At 34.7% G+C, this 19,859-nt stretch overlaps 1 protein-coding gene across 1 annotated transcript in view; it reads right to left on the bottom strand.

Annotated features, from left to right (window-relative positions):
- MALRD1 (MAM and LDL receptor class A domain containing 1) overlaps positions 1–19,859 on the bottom strand; it is a 236,134-nt gene that overhangs the window by 83,816 nt on the left and 132,459 nt on the right. The window contains exon 28 of the mRNA XM_039703707.1: positions 10,188–10,368. Coding sequence (XP_039559641.1) covers positions 10,188–10,368 — 181 coding nt within the window. The remainder of the gene's footprint in view (positions 1–10,187; positions 10,369–19,859) is intronic.

Raw genomic sequence — 19,859 nt, 5'->3', positions numbered from 1 at the left:
CAAAACAACCACATTATAGGCAGCAAAAAAATCACCCCAAAATAAAATAATAGAACATAAAACGCAAGCACAGATAAGAATTGAATACCTTATGGTAACAACCAACATTTACAGCAGCATAGAAATAACTAGATTAACAAGAATCAATGGAGTAATTAAACCAGTTATTTTGTCATAGGTCAAAGTTATCTGGGAGCAGCACATAGACCCTTATAAATCACTTTTTTATCTTACATTAAATACTTGGTGATTAGATTTTTATTAATTAAAAAAAAAAAAGCCAACGAAACCGAACAACAACAAAACCAATCTATTGTTGTGGTATGAAAAAATTAGAATGTTTTATTATGCACATTTATTTGGCTTTCCCCTCAGAATTGCAGCCTTTACAAAAAGCTAGAACACCAAAAGAAACTAACACAAGACATATTTTAGATTTACCTAATGACTGCATGTTATGCAAATCCCTTCACCAAATGAAATGGCAGTACTTGAAAAGGAAAAAGCATATACAGGATATCACTTTTCAGTTAAGTACAATTTTGTATTGATACAGCAAAGAGCCACATAATCTTCTAAGTAGTTTTTAAGAGGCCAATAGAGCTAGCTTGGCTTCTGGATCAGTAAACCCAACAAAATAAGCATATTAATGATTGTTGCCACAGAACTTGCATTTATATACACTTGCTTTCCTTTCTACATATTTTGTTCTGGACAATGCAATTCTCAGAATACCATCAAATACCATTCCATACCAATACCATTCCCTAATAACGACACCTGTGTGTGTTTGCATACACGTAGAAAGCACACAACTGCACATCATGCATACCACAAATAAATTGCGACTGTTGTGGATACAGCACAAGCTGGCAGCTATCTTTATTTTATACCCATTTCCAGTATATGTTACCTATGGAAGACTAACCCTTATAATGGATACAGAATTTATAGACATGACAAAATTCATTTGGGGATAGCTGATAAATAAAACATTATTAACTGAGATTTTTTTTTCCAATTACCTGGAAAGGCCTGACTTGGAAAGAACTCACAAAACCATTCTTTCCTTTAAGTTTGCAACTAGAGGACAGCAACAGGTCAGTGACTATTTCTCTGATTCTTTGACTATGAGAGCTTACTTGTACCAATGTTTTGTAAGATGTAAATATTCCTGTGATATCTATTACATCTAAAATCACAAAAAAAACCAGACAGAAGGAATATCAGTCCTATAGGCTGTAGATCTTTATTGTTTGAAACAAAATTGATAAGACCAAAAATATTTAAGTGTAATAGATAGCACTAAATGTAACAGATTTAGTGACACAGAGTTTAAAAGACTTAACATGAAAGAAGTGATTGATCACACAAGAAGAGACGCTCTAGTATTACAACACTAAAAACATAGGTTGTAGGAGGTTGTGTTTGGCCAATGATTTGTGCTTTCGAAAGGCATAGGGTGAATTCCAAATTATTATGGTTCCCAGAGGCAGCAGTGGATCAGACTTTGAGCTTTTTGGAAAGCAGGGTGTACCTCAAGCTCAAGTGCACAGCTGCTGTTTAGCAAGAGACTCATTTCTGCTCTCCAAGAGAAGCACGTGAGCTCACTCAACAGCACAACAGCACCATGTCAGCAGTATGAAATGAAACAAAACATACAATGGATATTAAATCGAAATTAGCCTTTTCTCCCACTATTTGTCTTTTTAGAAATTATGGTCCTTCCGGAGTAGAAATGTTTTCAAATTTAAGTTGAAAACTCACCTCTTTCTATTTTGGTTGTTTAAATTTTATTGTTTAGTGGGAGCACTTCAAGCACTGCTCTCCCCTCTTTCACAACACTTGAGATATAGTAATAATCAAGCATCTTGTTGAAAATGTTATTCAATTAAAGGAAATTTAATTTGCAAGTTCCACCCTTTGTTTAAAGTGTATTTTATGAAATACACAGTCCCAGAAGGTTTCATTACTCAATTCTGAGATTCAGAAATTATGAAACACAATTTTCATCAAGTTTTTTCATTTGCTTACCTCAATTGCTCAGTCCTCTTTATGCATGACATTTTTATAGAATATTAGAATTGTATTAGCAAGCTCATCAATAATGCTTTTCTCCATGGATGATCTTGTAAATCTATTGCAAGAAAAACTAGATGAAATGTTTCTGCTCAAGCAAGCTACATGTAATTTCATATAAGGTTATTTTATAATTTTAAAACCATAGAGAATCCTCCTCAGGGAATAGATCACTCAAAAGGCCAGATTTAATGCAAAGATATGTTTTGACTCCAATATAAACAGTAGATCTAACAAATTTTGTCGACTCTTAGGAGATACTCTGACCTGTAGACACAAAATTTTGTCAAAGGACTTCCCAAAGCTGTTCAAAGCAGGCAGTTCTGTGCCTAAGGCCCCCCGCTATCCTGCAAGAATGAAAAATTTATTCACAGTTCTGGAAATGCAGAACTGCCTCTGGCTCAAGCAATACAAAAGATAAGAAAATTCTCTTTAACTTCTAGTGCTGATATCATGGAGTATATAAATCCACAGGAGACAAGGACAGAAGCTTTTATACTTGATAAAGACTGAAAGACCAGCTTTGGCATACAGTGTATCAGCAGGATAAGGATCTCATACTCCTGGTACTCTTATATAGGGATCTACCATACTTTGCTTAAAACCAAAGGACACATGAAGCAGAAGCACCGAGGACTGAGCAATGAGGGTCTGGCCTTATCTCTTTAGAATCTGCAAGTGGTAAAAGAAAGGGAGAAGTTGAAATAAGGCAAAAATCATGAGATGCTGTTGCAGAAAATCCTATTTCCCAGTAATTATGAATGTGTTCAACCAGATAAAAGTATCTCCTGAACCAATTTGACATGAGATCTCTAATTCTTGATCCTTTTCTCCCTCCCTGTCTGTCCTCTATCCTAATTCCAATGTAGAGTTACATTGCAACTCAGAAAATTCAGATGAATAGATTATTTTTAGAGCTTTTCAATCACATCTGCACTGAAAGCGACTGTCAAACTATTGCTTCCACTGTGATGCAGAAGCAATTGATCAAAGCTACTCAATCACAGCACTCTCCAGTTATCACAGATATCTTAGAAGCATTTGATATGAATATTTTATTTTTTTTAATGTGGACTTTTCCTAATGTGGTCCAGAGGGGCTGTTCTGACAGACCAATGGAGTAGAGCACATAGTGCAAGCTGCAATTATCTGCAACAAGGTGACATTTCAGGGGTCATTCTTCTAGTACCACCCTTACAGAGAAAAGTTATATGTTAAAAAAAAAAAAAAGATAGAAAGTCCATTCGCCTCAACCCTATATATTTTAGTAGCCAAAAAATCCTTATACTTTATCCCATTTGAATTAGGTAGAGTCAAAAAATCTACCACTGGATGTGAAGAGTAAGAAATATGTGAAATAAATGTCAAAATGATGAGATTTTAATTTTATGCTGAAAATCCTAGTTTACAGCCATGTGCTAGCAAACCAAATTATCTCTGGAGTCAGCAACTCTTCTTCAAAAGTTTCCCATGAGATAAACAGAAATCTAAAATGCCACTGAGGTCCCTTCATGAAAAATGAGATAAAAGTTATTTCTTGTTTAATCTGTGGCATTCCTGATGCATCTCTGAGAGCTGCAAAAAGTTGGTGAACAAACTTTTAAGCTCATGAATTTTTTACATAAGTGTTAACAGAAATCCTAGTTTACAGTAATGTCAATGGCTTCTGAACAATGCAGTAAACCCAAGACAATTCTGTGGTTTTCAAGCTGGTGCCATATTTCCCTTTATTCCTTTTTTTTTTTTTTAAGAAGGTTGTCAAATGTAAATCTTTCCCCAAATCCAGACTGTAAAAATTAATTTTGCAAAAACTAATTTTTATTTTCCAAACATTTATAGAATGTCTAAATATTCAATGCAGTTTAAGCATTTCTGCATAACAGGACTTGTGCAGGAATTCATGTCTTCCCCCCGGTGTAAGTGGCAGCCCTTGCAAGCTGGGTTGGGGGAATTGCCTCCACATTTGTCCTTAGTGCTGCCTTCCTCACCGAGTCCTTCCTACAGGGGCATGCAGAAAGGATTTCCTCTGAAAGGCATCTGTGGCTGATCTTCACATTGCCAAAAGCAAGATTTTTTCCTTGTCTAGAACCCAATTGTGCATATCTGTGCCCTCTGCTGAGTGTAATGAGGTCTGGGTTCAGTAAAATTTTCCCTCAAGTGATAAAGTACATTCATGTTAATGTATGTTACACTATGCCAAATTAAGTTAAAGATGCCAAAATTTCTAGACTTCTCAAAATGAGCTTTCTTTGTCTGCAATGAAGAAGACTCAATATATAGCAGAAAATTTTAAATTTATAACTCACAATGAAATCAGAGAATAATTTCCTTGTAAAGGCGAAATCCAAATATTAGACTAACAAAAACTTTATCATTGATTTCAGCACATTTACTGAGAAGTTTTAGGCAGGTTGTGCCATTCCAGTGCCCCATGCCAGAATACCCTGACACTGACCTATTTATAAAAACAAGAGAAAGACATAATGAATCATTAAAATATTTGAAAAGGGAAAAAAAAAGAAAACTAAAAAAACTGAGCATACATTCTGTCTGAACATCAGTGAATATCCTTAGTGACTAATTTGGGTCTGGCAGCTTTCTCTGTCTGAATTCCCTTCCCTCTCACTTCAGGGCCAGATTTGTACTGAATACTTCTATTATCAGGGTTTGAACTTCTCTCAAGTATTTAAGAAGAAGAAACTAAATTATCCACTAAACATAAAGCTTTGCATGATACACAGCTGAGGATTCAAAGGAAACACTGGCTTGTTTTTAAAACAAAAAAATCTTGCCTACATACACAAACACTAGGAGGTTTCAGTTATTGTCTCTCTGATCTGCAAAGCTAGGATGGAATTCTAATAAGAAAGTATTTTTCTACTGGGGCTTTCAAAGCTTCTTGTTTATGAGAGCATGGAGGTAAAGTTCTTCAAAGGATTTCAGTACCTTCACCTATGGTCTTTGCCATAAACAGTAGGTGAGAAGGAATACAAATATGTGAGGAGGAATACAAATATATGAGGAGAAAGGGAAAGAAAAAATTTACTGCCAGGAATACAAACTTTATTATATTTTAATTAAAGTTTCTGTTCAGCTCAATTTGGTGAAGCAATTTCCTATTAATAGATTGTGGATTTTTTATTTTAAAAACTAAACATAATTGTAACATTAGAAGAAAAGTTTGTGGAGTCTGATTCCAAGCAGTCAGCTGACAAAGACCACTGGACCTGTAATGATTCTGTCTTATTCCTGGATTTCTATGGCACTGGATTCCCAGACTATGAATAATTATATAAAACAACTAAATATCAAAACGTTCTAGAAATTTCTGTCAAATTTTAATTCAGAGTTATGATTCTCATATTTTCATTTATCTTCCCTTGTTAGTTTTTCAGTGGTGCCCTGGGTTGCCAAAATCAGTGTGTATGATGTGGCTGAGCCATGTGCATGCCCATGCTTATACTCACTGTTGTATATCTGAGAGTACAAAATTCCTTTTCTTTAAACTACAGATGCACAAAAATCAGACTTCTGGTAATAGCATGCCTGAGAAATTGTGCTCTTGATTCACTATTATGTGACAGTGAGCCATCAGCTGGGAAAGCAGATCAATAATGCTAGAAATGCTCCTTAATGATAGCAGACCACATTATCATGAAGTTAAATGTCATAAGTGTAAAAAAACTGTTATCATTAAGGATTATTCTGCATGACCCTCATAGATATTGAGGGTACTTTTTTTTTTTTAATACCTTTTTTTTCTTTATACCTTTTTATTAAGGCAAAACTGGAGACATTTTGTTTCCAGCCTGCAAATAACTCCATGCATGGTCAAAGTCAGTTATTAAAGAGCACAAGAAATGATGACAGTAAACTCCATTCAGGTCACATAGTCTCAATAAAGTTGTATAAATAATTATTGAATAAGAAAGTAAAAAAAAAATCAATATATTAGCTAATTTAAGGACAATGTTTTTCTAGCTGTGATGTAATTTCACTGTTTTTCATATTTTTAATTTGACCTATAAAATAAAATGTATAAGATTTGTAATTTAACCTGTTTTGTTACCAGAACATTGCTTACCCTCTCAAAACCAACTTTTATATCTTTTATTCTATATCTATAGATTTATTTATATAGTTTTATTCTGTCTTTGACAATATATCCTAGAGCTCAAATTTCCAATAAACCCACAGTTTCTTCTTGTCCTTCACTTCCGTAGAAATTAGTAAGATCTGATGAAAACGATCTCTGAAGGAAAGGGCCTCAGAAGCTCAGATCATAATAGAGTGATTTGTTGTATTCTACTGATAAAGAAGCTGTTGAAAAATTAATTTTAAAAAGGAAATAGTGAAAAGATTTTCAGTTGAAAATCCTCATATAGATCGAGCTATAAAGAAGCTGTTGAAAAATTAATTTTAAAAAGGAAATAGTGAAAAGATTTTCTGTAATCAGTTGAAGATCCTCATATAGATTGAGCTGTGTAAATCACAGCTATGTAAGTGAAGAGCAAAGTATCCACCTCAGTGCATATACTCTTATTATGTATACAGATTATAATATACTGCATGGAAGCAAGCTGAAGGAAAAGACATGTAAAGTAAAATAACTATTTAGATACATTAAACAATGATATAACCATTGAATATTACCATACTGCAGAAAACAGATCTAATATTCACATGTAAAATATCACATGGACTGCCTCTCTCTTCCCCTTTTCACTATCTCAACTTGAGTACATAATTTTGGCAAAGAGGCAATTTTATTGTGCTGACTGTAAACCATGTTCCAGGAATACCATTCAGCAGCTTCCAAAAGGACAGTCTGTGAGGAGGAGGCTATCCCAAAATATTTGAAAGCTCCAGAATTGCTTTTACTTTAGTTTTCACCACTAAATGCTATCTGCTGAGAAGCAGCTAAATATAAGAATTTTCCACAATTTAAGGCATTCTCATTTCAACTCCATTCTGTTTATTTTAAACCTGTTTTCAAGATTTAATTATTTTCAATCTCCTAGTTTTTTTCTGTGCATGTTATATTTCACTGTTTATGTAATTAACACATCCAGAATACCCATAATATGTAAGATTTTAGTTTAACAAAACAAGACCAAGTAGAAAATACAAATGCAGCTTCAGCTGCCCTAGAGGACCCTTGTCATATGTCTAGCCCAGCAATTCTATAGCTACAAATACAGAACATGGGTAAGTGCTGTAAATCAAGTCATTTTGTTGGTCAGAAACCCCTGTTTGCCATCTGCTTTGTATGCTGCTCTTCTTTTTGAGTTTGGCCACAGTAAGATTGTGTTTGCTGACTTTTAGCTTTGTTATGACAGACACAATAAAACTGTGAACTCTGTGCTGCAAAAAGCACAATCTGTACATGACATGCTTTCTCTATCCTGAATGCCCCAGGCTTGGGTCAGGTGGGAAATGTTATTTTTGAGAAACTGGCAAAATGTATTTTGCTTGTTTGTTCTACACAGGTAAAGAATCAATAACAACAAAAATGAGAAAGGTCAGACCAGGCTCCTTCATGTCATCATGCCAACAGGAAAGTCAGCATACCAAAATGCTTGAGAAAATTAAGCAAGCAGGTATCAACTTGTGGAGTAGAAGGCAAACAATATGCAGAGTGCAGAGCTGATGTGAAAGGCACTAAATTATTCCCTTTAACATTGGTTTGAGGCTAAGTGTCCTCATACAGATAAGAAAATCAGGGGATAGAGATGGGGTAAGATGTGGTGGGGTGTGGGTTGTTTTTTTTAGGTTTTGTTTGTTTTGCTTATTTTACAGGCATGCATGTTCACAGATGCACACAGATACAGCTGAAAAGTGAGCAAACGATCGGCCTCTGATCCTGCTGGCAAGCAGAGGCATAAGCATAAAGGCATTCCCACAGGATACATACTCCTAAACTTTAATGATAACCCTGCTGTACCTAGCATATACAACCAGAGATGCTGTAAGGAAATGATTCCTGAGTGTATAAAGACTGTACCCTAAAAGAATGCAAAAGCAAGGACCATGCAAGTTACATCTCTATAAAGGATCAGCATCTTGGGTCTCCAGCTTTCTTAAATCAATCTTAAAAAAATTTGTATTGCAAATTAAGCTTCAATTGTACGTATCAAACTTCTGTGAGAAAAGCCTCCTCTGAATCATCTGTCTTCATAAACCATAATTTTCTGCAAAATACACAGGAATATGACTGTGCTGAAGCTGTATGGGAAAGCAGTTGGAGCACTTGGTGTGACTGCTTTCCCAATAGAGCTTCTTCCTGAAGCAATGCTGTAAAACAAATAGCTGCTATAAAGTAATAAACCAAGTTACTTCCTGAACTGTTTCACTGCAAAGCTATTTTAATGCAGACTTGTTATAAAACACTGTTAACATTCAGATTTGTAGGGTCATGGCCTAAAACCAATGTAAATTTCAGCAACCTTAACATTTTCAGAGATTGAGGACCCTTCATCTGACAGCTTTCCAAATCCTTATTGAAACAATTTCCTTCCTTGAAATGACAACTCTGGAATATTTCCAGTTATGCTTATATGATGTCATTTTTCAGGTTTTTATATAATATGTGGACTTAAGGGTAAGAAGAAATATTTTTACACTATATTAAGATATGTTGATACCATCTTTATGGACTTAAAAGAGATATTACTTCTTCCTTAAGAAAATAAAATCTATTTTCATTTGCTGAATATCTTCATGAATCTGACTGTGAAATGAAGTGTCTAATTTGTTGTAGCTCCAAAACTGAACAGAATCCTAGAAATGTGGTTTAACTAGATCCCACTGGTATGAATTAATACATGTGAACACAACTGGCAACAAATTGCAATAGAGACCAGCATCTACTTTGTTATTCAGTATGATAAATATTGACTTACCATCTCCTACCAGGACATCCTTACCTATCTACCTTTGTTTTTTGGAGAACAATGACATGCACAGCAATGAGGACAATGAAACACTTCAAAAGAAGTCAAGGGGCTCAGTTATGCTCATGTGTTTTGTAGAGCTTTTAAGAGTACATCTGCTTTGGAGTTTTTTTACAGCGCAATTCTGAAGAAGGTTCCAGATTGTATCACATTTCCATTCTTTCAATTATACAGCAATTTCTGAATGCAAACCCTTCATTTTTTAGATGAAACTAGATCAAGAGGTGTTCTTCAGAAGTTCATTTTTCATACTCCCATTGATGATGGGCATCCAGTCTATGGCAGGAGATTAAAGCTTGCTCAAAGAAGTACCACAAAACTCGAACAGTGTTGATAGGTGGCATCAGCACCTCGTTTAACAAAATCACTTATGTTGTGTCACACTGTTTCCAACAAGACCACATACTTCCCTGAGAGAAATCATGATCTACCTACTCAGTATTTATCTTGGTTTTAGCGGTTTCTTTTTTACTCTTTGTTTGGTGGTTTGTTGGAGACTTTTTGGTGGGTGCCTTTTTTGGGGATTTTTTTGGTTGTTGTTGTGGTTGTAGCTGCTGCTGTTGCTTTTGTTGTTTTTAATAAGCACAAACTGTTCTTATTTTAGCCTATGTCCACAGAGATATGAATTAAATAATGTGTTCTGTGAAGGCGTCAAAAGTTTTATTCTGCTGACCTTGATACCTCAGCTGAACTGGGAAAAACAATATTGATAAAGGTTCATTTGTAGTCTTCACTTATTTTTATGGCAAGAGACTTTATAATAAAACCCAGAGACCACAGGTTTCATATAGTATAATCTGACACAATTTGTTGTATATAACAATGAAATTGTTATATACAACATCACAGACTCAATAACTTACCAATAGATTAAAGAAGGAAAGTCAAAACTTACTCAAAACAAAACAAATAAATAAATAAAAAACTTAGCAATTTCTTGGATTTATCTGCCATAATTTAGTGTGAGAACACTGCACCAATGTATGTGTAGAAGATAGTATTAAAGTTAGAAGAGCATAAACAATTTATTCATAACTGATTTTATGAGCAGTGAAATTATGATGATAACAGTAAAATTATGATGTATTTGAAAATGAACAAGAAGTTCCTACATCTCATGTAGCATCCCTCTAGAAATTTTCCTTGTGAACTTACTTGTGCTGCAGTTGTGGAACTCTATGTCATCTATTGCTGCTCCTCCTCCCAGGTATCCGGTACGAATGCCTTCAAAGATAATTTCAAAATTCCTTAACTTCCCCAAGTGTAACTTGACTTTGTTCCACATGCCACCATGAGTTCCTGATTCACTCCATATTTTCACAATCCCATCATCAGTCTGAAATGTGAATAAATTTTATATAGTAAAATACATGTACGTATGGATTATCAAATACAAATTTTGGGGAAAAAAACCAAACCAAACAAAACCAAAAGAAGACTAGAATCCCATGCCATTGTGTCAAGAATTGGCAAAGAGATTCTTTCCTAGGATAATAGGAAAATAGTGAAATTAGATGAGCACTGGGCAAATAACTACCATCAGTAGCAGGTAAAATCTCAGTAGAAAAAATACTTTGTGTGTGATTGAACTGTAAAAGCATCCATTTTGTTAGAGTTGTATTTAACTTCATACAAAACTGTTCTTTGTTTTTAGAATATATTACTGGATGCAAGGCTACTCTACCATATTAAATTGTTTCCATCTATCTTTAAAAAAAGTTGTGACCATGGTGCTAAAGGGGAGGAAAATCTAACAAATATGCAATAACCATAGATTTAGTATAGCTTATTTGAAGGTAAATAAGAATACTCTGACTCGCAAGTACAGTAATGTATTTCAAAGCTTTACTTTAGACCTCTTATCATACTACCTATCTGGCAAGTCAGAAGCAAACATGCTTCATTTTATAATAGTAGTGTTAGAATGCAGATGCACCAATTTTCCTTGCTGTGAAGGGGTGATGCATATATACGATGGCATCAAAAGGAAATATTTGCATAAATTTTGTATATGTCTGAATCTATTTTTCTTTGTGACTGTCTAACTAACCATCTAAACTGTAAATGCAAATTATTTTCTACTATTTTCTTAGCAAAAACTATTAGTACTCCAGCTGGGGTTAAGAAAAACACTGTGAGATGCATCAAGCAGCTAAATATAATGCATAACAAAGGCTCTAAGACTGTAGTACACGAACAAGCAAAATCTAAGGAAAATAGAGACAGCAGTAAAATAGACAGGGAAGAAAATTAATTACATTTCTTTATCCATGGTGAACCTGTTAGATCAGATTTATGTTAATGTCTTATGCATATTTATGATGAGAAAATGAATCTTGGTGCTTTAGCTATTGTATTCTGAATAAGAGAGTGCAGACAAGCATGCACACAAATATTACATTAGTTTGTGAATCAGGGAACTCACAGAATTGCTGATATCTCTTAGAAGGAGGTCCCTAGACCTAAAAAAGCATAGAGAACTTGAAGTGTTTCTTGGCAAGGGTATTCTTGAAAACCATAATGATCAGTAGAGGAACTTTTGAAAACGATGGCAACTTTACTTCAAAATGCTAAACAGGAAAAAAAAAAGACAGGGATGACTTTCCATAACTTTATGTAAAGTCATAGATATCCAGCTGAATAACTCTATTTCTGCACATAACTAATGCTGTTCAACCAGTGGTGATAGCAGCCCTTTCTGAGTCATGATATCTGAGCACACAAGCACCTACAGATGCAAGTTTAGGCATTGCTTCATCAGTGATGTCTCATTTGTTTAAAGCTAATGACACAGTCCATTAAAACGAAAACAATATAACAGGACCTTAGTAGTGCTTTGCACCACTAATTCCAGAGTTGATGACGATTGGTAATGATGCTCTTAATGAATTTCTCCCAGTGAGACTCCTGTATGCCATCACAGCAGCAGTCCATTCTTTTAGCAGAATCATAGCACCATAGATCATCTCAAGTTAAAGGGGACCCATTGTGATTTTCAAATTCAACTCCTTGCTTCTTGCAGAAGTACTTAACACTAAACCATGACCAAGATCATCATCCAGATGCTCCTAGAACTCAGACATGCTTCTTGCTCCCCACCTCCCTGGGGAGCCTGTTCCAGGAACCAATCACCCTCCAGTGAAGAAGCCCCTTTTGGGCCTATAATCAGTGTAATTAAGAGGGGCTGGAATCAGCATGAGAGAAAGACCTTTTGTAAAACGTTTATGTACATTTCAGTACAGAAACACAGCTTAGAGGGCTCTATATTAACACTGAGCTCAAAAAGGGTAGATACAGTAATTGAAGCTGATTTCAAAACTGGTAAAACAGTGACAAATGTATTTTAAAGTTACACCTATTATTTCTGTTCATCAATAACTTATTTCAATACCTCAGCTACATCTAGTCAATTGATTCAGATATTTTTGGGCAGTCTCCAAGAGAGTATTTTTTATTATTAGGTTAGTTTCTTTAGTCTGCAAACACCTTTCACCTATCCTTGACATGCATAAAATGGATGATTATGATGAGTTTCTTTTGGCCTGTTGTATTTTCCAACATAGAATACAACTCCAAACTTTAGAAAAGATACACTTTTGAACATTTTATCCATTTGTTGTATATGGACCCTCTACTGTCTGCACTTGACAACTCTTTGGAAAACAAATAATTTTTATTCATATTTTCATAATAAATCATTGATTAATTTTTAAAAAGTAGCTCAGTGCTGTGTATTAGTGGCAAATTTAGGAAATTTAAAATGAAGTAGATTAAAATAATGTTGAGTGATAAGGGACTTGCCTAATATTCATACATTTGAGCATGATAGAAAAATTCAAAACCTTTTTTATCTGAACATTAAGCCCCAAAACTATTATAAGATTAGATATATTTGAGATTGAATGTATGGAGAGAGCTGGATCTTTTTGAAATGCACAGAGATAAGTATTTATATAAAATCTGGAGGTGTTAAATGTTACACAGTTATCCAGAACATGAGCCTCATGTCTGCTGCTAGCCAGATTCTGATTGACTTCACATTACATTTAATTGCATGACATTCTGTTCAGACTAACATTATGTTTATCACATTGGTTTTTTTGAGTAAAGGATGCTACAAGTAACAAGTGATGGGGATCACATATTTCTTTAGAAATAGCCACACGAAAATGTTGTTGGAATCAATTTGTATGTGGTGTCATAGCCACAACATATGAATCTTTATGCAGTTATAGGCACAGGGGCATTTTTTATACAGTAGGACACAGAAATTTTATTTTTTTTTGCTAGAAGAATTTTTCCAGATGGAAACTTTATGGCAGTCTCCTTGCACTTCACAAGTTACTGAATATGAGTACACAAATAAAACACAGAAGAGACATCTCTCTTCTTGTCTGGGTTCCACGGACAAAAGGAGTTCCCACACCACAGTAGAACTTCATAAAGCATGACAGGCTGATTTTTCACTTGCTCAGCTACAGCTCTACATACCAAAATGAAAAGCATCCTCGCCCCCTGCACAACTGTAGGAAGGCTGTTCCCATGCAGAGTGCAAAGTCCCTTCAAAGTCATGAGCCCTGCACATTGTCTGCATCAAACATCTGAGGGGAGGTGGGAAAGGAAGAGTCAAGCAGTAAACTTGGCTTTCCTCCTCTCCCCAGCCCAGGGAGTGAAGCTGGCTTGGCTCAGGGCTGCGAGCTGTACACTTCTGGATGCATGTTTGGCATGAGAGGATCATCTCTTCGCAGCTTTGCAGATTCTGTTTAATGAATTATTGTTTTGCTTTCTGCATTCTCCAACTTTTTAATCTGTTTTGTGCTTTGGCATTTCTTTCATATCTTTGGAATGTGTTTGCTTCTAAAACAAACAAAAACATGGCCTGAGGTGGATAGAAAAATTGTTCTGTGCTTTCATCTGCCCATTGCATCCAGAAATCCTTCGATCTCTTCCACTCTTTTATCCATACATTAATGTAAAGGAGAGATATGTAAAAGAGATCTATGACAAACAGAAATATCCTCAGTAAAGAGGAGGCTGGAGGTCACAATGTCACCTTTTTTCTGCTTTTAAGAGGCAATTCTTTTGCTGAGACCTACTCATATTGAATGTAGATTTCTATTCAGCCTGGGCTGTTTGGAGACAAAGGGCCCAGCCTGTGCCCCAGCTGGCAGACAAAAAGTGGCTCACATCTGTGGGTTGACTCTGCTGGCTGTTGGTCAGGGCAGGAATCTCATTTTCCTGCTACTCCTGAAGAGTTTAGCTGCATGTAGACTTTATGCAGACAGAAATGGTTAAGGAGAATTGTTTGTTGGTCATACTTTAAGTTTTACAGGATGACTGAACCACAGGATTTTTGTTCTATGTGAACCATAGAACACATCCTGGATTTGCATGAGTATTTCTACTTTTTATGTATATACATACATACATACATACATACATACAAACATATGAAAATATATGTATTCTTTTATATACATAAGAACACACACACACACACACACACACACATATATATATATATATATATATATATTTCCCAATATATGATTTACTGTTTATTAGTGCAGACTATTACCAGGCAATATTACCACAAAAAAAAAAAAAAAAGCGCTCCAGAAATTTCCCCAGAACATAATTTTTACAACCTATTTTGTAATTCTTTACTTTTTAATTCCCTAAAATCAACCTGGGAAATTCCAAGAGTTCAATGTTATTTCCAGATGAAGTGAAAAAATTGTTGCTTCCCAAAAAATACATAGGAAGATTGCTAAAAACAGATGGTGTTTTCATTTAAGGCTCTGGAAAGTTATTATTAATTGCACATCACTGCCCTCTGTGGGTTGAACATAGTGAAAGGTCAGGCTGAGGTGAGGCGATCTCATGAAAGGAAATTTGACAGTAAAGGGCATATTTTTACATTGATTTGCAGCAGTGAGTCCTAAACTTCCACAGACACATTATGCTGAGTAATAAACACTCTCACAAAATGGCAGAATTACTTCTAAGAAGGCCACAACCTGTTTAGATCTGTAGGTCTGTATGCCCCACTGGAAAATTCATATTCATATTCAGAGAATTTTTATCTGCTTTCTGATGGTCTGAGGGGAATTCTTTTTTAATGATTTCATTCTTTTGCAATTCAGAATCTTCCTCATGCTTGTCTTCATCTGAAGGACAAGCTAAAGTGTTTATAGCCTCTCTTTTGACTGCTTCAAGGGGAAAGGTGCAACTTACTTGGCTCAATATCCTCATTAATTCACCTGGGGATAGTAAGAATAAAGGAGAGGAAGGATTTATTTTTGTCTTAGAATTCCTTTTATTTTGTGGCTAAGTTTAATATTTTTTCTATCCATCAGAGACCACCATTATTCTCAAGGCTACATTTCTAACAGAGTCAGAACAATGTTAGGAACTGACTCCAAAGCATGCACAAGGAGTGTGTGATTTTCCATTACAAGATATTGCAAAGAAACTTCCTGTGAATACACTTTCTTTCTGAGTGATACAGTAAGTATTCCAGATGCAATTATAAAGATTTTTCTATGAAGCTATCTTCCTAGTTGCATCTGCAATGAAACAGCAATGAAACACAGATTTTGTTCTTGATCTGCACCTTTCCTTCTATTCATATTCCAAGCTGGGTTCAAAATATTTTCCTGATTCATTCCCATCAGATATTTATTTCAGCAGAGCAACAGGAAATGAAGCAGAGCTTACCAAATGGATGGAGGCAATAAAAACATTTCTTAAATATTCCTGGACTCTTCAACCCAAATATACTTGAGGGCTTTTTAATCAGAGACAGAATATTTTCAAATGATTCATTAAAAAAAAAAAATTAAATGTTTGTTATTAATACCTTAAAAATAGTTTCCAGATTAACTGTATCAAAAGACTCCCCTTTCTAAAATCACCTTTCAGACTTTTTAGAGAAGTAAAGCTCTTTTTACATACTTTTATAAAAAATTAGGAAAAACATCTCTGCTTTCAATTTGCTTTGAAAACAGTATCTTCCTGAAAATCTTTGATGATCCAGAATATTTTAAACATGATATAGGTTATGCAAAACACAGAAAAATAGTATAGAATGAGCATAATGTAACTTTAACTATCACTGATCTTTTCTCCAGTTTTGGATCCATTGTAATCCCTCTGTTTTACAAGAGTATTTCAGGAGGGCAGTTTACTTTTCAGGCATTTATTCTTGGTTTAGGATGAAATGTATTTTCATGGTGTGCAAATAAAGTTAATTAATAAAACTGGTTTTAATGAAGTTTTATTTTCCTTGGTATAGTAACATTATTAAAGTCTTTTCATGGCTGACCAAGTGGTTTAAAAATGAAATATTCCATGATGAGCTGTATTCCTTCCCTGCTACTTCCATTTCTCAGCAAGGAGTGGGGTGCAGTCCTGAGTGCTACATGCACATCACAGGAACAGGAGGCAGCTGGAAGAAAAGTCACAGCTTTTCCTTATCTGTCAATAATTTAAAGGCCTAGCCCATGAATTTGTATTTCCCCAGGTCACAGAACAATTAATATCTTTGCTGACACTTCTAAAATAATTTATGTACTTATTTCAGTTTCATTGGTTGAGAGTGAGTCCTATTTGAAGAAGGTTCTGAGCACCTTCCTTATAGATTTGCTACCTCTGCACACAGAATACTTGCTTAATTTAAAGATCTCACTTCCTAAACTTTAATCTCTCATAAGTAGCTTGAAACAAAAATGCATTAAAATACAATAAAACTGAAAACAGATGCTGAATAGCAAAATCTCTTAAAAAACCAAAAATATTATTTTGTCTCCTTCATCTGATGTTATATTCACAGTATGAGAGATTCCATTTTTTTAATTTCTCACTGATTTTCTCTTAAAAATTTCTAAAACGCTGTTCCACTTGAAAACAGTAAATTAACCATACAGAGTTTGATCTTATATTTCATTCAAGTAAACAAAAACTCTACATGAGCTAAATGGTCAGGAGTATCAAATTATCAAACTTGTTTAAATGAGTCAAAAAATGCACTGAAGCTGATATTGGATCACCCAAGACTTAAAATTCAACCTAACACTTTCCTTCTGATTCTCTTCCCTACTTTGTTTCCTTGTTTCTTCTTTTCTCTCTTCCATCTTTCCTTCACAGTGACACAAAGAAAAATGGGAGCAGCCAACAAGGCCATGAAGATGTGAGTTATGAGCGAGCACGTGTGTCCTCTGGCACAGTTGTCAATCACCAGTCTGACAACAATTCCATACAAACAGCTCAGTTAAACAGCCCAGCTACCTTATATGAGAGAAAGGCACATTCTTGGCATTTTATGGGCAAGGTTGATAAGTGTATGCTAACAAACCAAACAAAACATTTGTGCATGTTGTTGTTAATAATGTAGGAAAATCTGGGCACAGTAGTAGTTATTTATTACCCTGCCCTTAGCTAATCTTTTGAAAATTTGTTGCTCCTGTTAAATAATTCTTGTGGTTAGTATTACTGCTACATTTAGAAAATTGCTGCTAATTATCTGAATGCTGTAGCTCTGCATTAAACACATAATTCCAAAATTATTGAGTCTTCCTAGAATAGCTCTGAGTGAAATAGAAAATATTTCAATGTAGGAAGAGATTTTAAACAATTTTTCTTCTTTTACTAAGCTGAAGTATGCTGCAAGATGCTCGCTATGGAATTCTGAATTTTTCAGCAAATTGAGGTAGCAGAAATGAAGAAATAAAATAAAAAAAGCAGGCAAGAAAACTGCAAGAATCTACAAAGTAATGTTTCCAAAAGGCAGGGACAAATTAGGGACAAGTATGCAACAGGATGATTTTTACTTTAAGGGTACAATGCTGATGAGCTTACTCAAGCTTCAGTGACTTAAATGAGAATTCATGATTCTCAGCAATGAGAAGAATGCATTAAAAATCACAAAATTTTCAGTGTTATACTATTGTAGGAACCAGGCAAGCTGGTTTCATAGGACATTTCATATGTCTCTATCTTCAATAAAAAGGAAACATGAAGCAAATCAAATGACATGTTGGAGAAATTATTTTATCCAGGCAACATATATACATATATACATATATACATGGCATGCTTGAAAATTTGGCTCCGCTTTTAAGGACAACTTACAAAAATCACACAAAAAAATTGAATTTTCACAATGCATTATAGAAAGAAGGAAAACAGCAAGATGAAACAGTGATATTTCAGCTTTCAAGCCTTTTATTAGAGTCTGTGTGTATTAGTCTCAGTAGGTTTTCATAATAAGAGTTAATGACTAAACCCATCCAGCCAACCCTTTAATTTCCTCCTTTGTGTAAAGTTTTAAGATGATTTTCATTCTCTGAAATATCTTTTCCCCAATTTTCATTTCCTAAATTAACATTGCTATAATAATGGACTACATATTTCAGCAAAGAAAACCCCATGCATTCTAATGAAAAAAGCTAGATAAATAAGTGTACCTCAGATAAAATTCCTTTTTTAAAAATGCACCTGTTTTATTTGGAATTCTGGAATCTCAGTGAATTCTTCCAGAGCATCAAAAGGCATCAACACCTCATCCTGCCATGGGTGCCAGCATTTGCAGTATTTCTAGAAGTAAAATTCTGAAATAGTAAGACTCTTCTTTTTTAATTGCTCAAAGTGCTGAGTTGAGAAAAGACAATTTAAAAGATACTTTGATAAAAAGTGATTGGTAATTCACCTGGAGACAGCAGTTTGTTTCAAGCAGGTACACATTGCAAGGAATGACAATTAAATTGCTTGTTAAAAAAAGATAAAGTTACAGTTTAAACCCACTTATTTTGGAAATCTATAATGGGAAAGCAAGAATAATTTGTTGTTTTTCCTTAAATTAGTCTGTGTATTTCACTTTCTTATAACTTGGATTTATCTTGTCACAACTATTAAATCTAATAGATATCATTATAGCAAGCTTTCATTTATAACCAAGCAAACTTTCTGACATTTGTACCTCTTTACATTCCCATGGTAGTATTTCCATCAAATATATTTTTATGTGTTTAGGGTCTTAGAAAATATATCTTCGTTTCATATGTTATCCTTACCAATTAGAAGAGAGAAATAAAACAACTCACTGTAAAAGAGGATTCATTAGGTACTTTGTACTACTTCATCCTCTCCTCATTTCCTCCCTGTCCCAGCCCTTTTTTCTCCTCAAATGCATATATTTCTTCTTAATTTCCTGTCATGATCCACCTTTGTTTGATTTTGGGTTTTTTAGGTAGCTTAAGGGATACAATTTTGATTGCTTGGATTACATTTTTTTTCTTTCAGTTCTGTTGCTAAGGCTAAGTAACAGTAAGCATCAAAGCCACTTTATAAGACCATTAGCATTTCAAGCAACTTAGTTCTGTTTTGTCTCAAACCTTGCTACACCTTTGTTTTAATCACATTTTACAGGTCTCTTTGGAATGTTCCCGTCTCCGAGTTGAGGGAACTGCAAATTTGTGGAAAAGCAAAGCTTTCAAGTTTGAGATATAATCACAGTAACCAAAATTCTAAGATTCTGGACATCTGTTACAACCCTCCATAGTGCCAAACAAGTGTGCTAAATGCTGTGCAATGATAGTTTTTGTAGATTAAAAATAAAGTAACCCCCTTACTCCTATGCACTACCTACACAAATGCAGAGCATATAGAGTAATAGATGTAACAGAACAGTTTATGAATCAAGACCATAAAAAAGTATTTTGCAGACATGAGGAAAACTCAAATCCATTATGTTTTTCCTGCTATAGGGAATACTTTGAATACCATACTGAAAGATGGGAGGCAAAAGTCACTTATTAAATTTCAGTG

The sequence above is a fragment of the Passer montanus genome, unplaced genomic scaffold, assembly GCF_014805655.1.
Source record: "Passer montanus isolate IOZ18808 unplaced genomic scaffold, ASM1480565v1 scaffold10, whole genome shotgun sequence".
NCBI lineage: Eukaryota > Metazoa > Chordata > Aves > Passeriformes > Passeridae > Passer > Passer montanus.
Note: the sequence above shows the minus strand (reverse complement) of the source record. Positions and strands in the feature narration are given on the sequence as shown.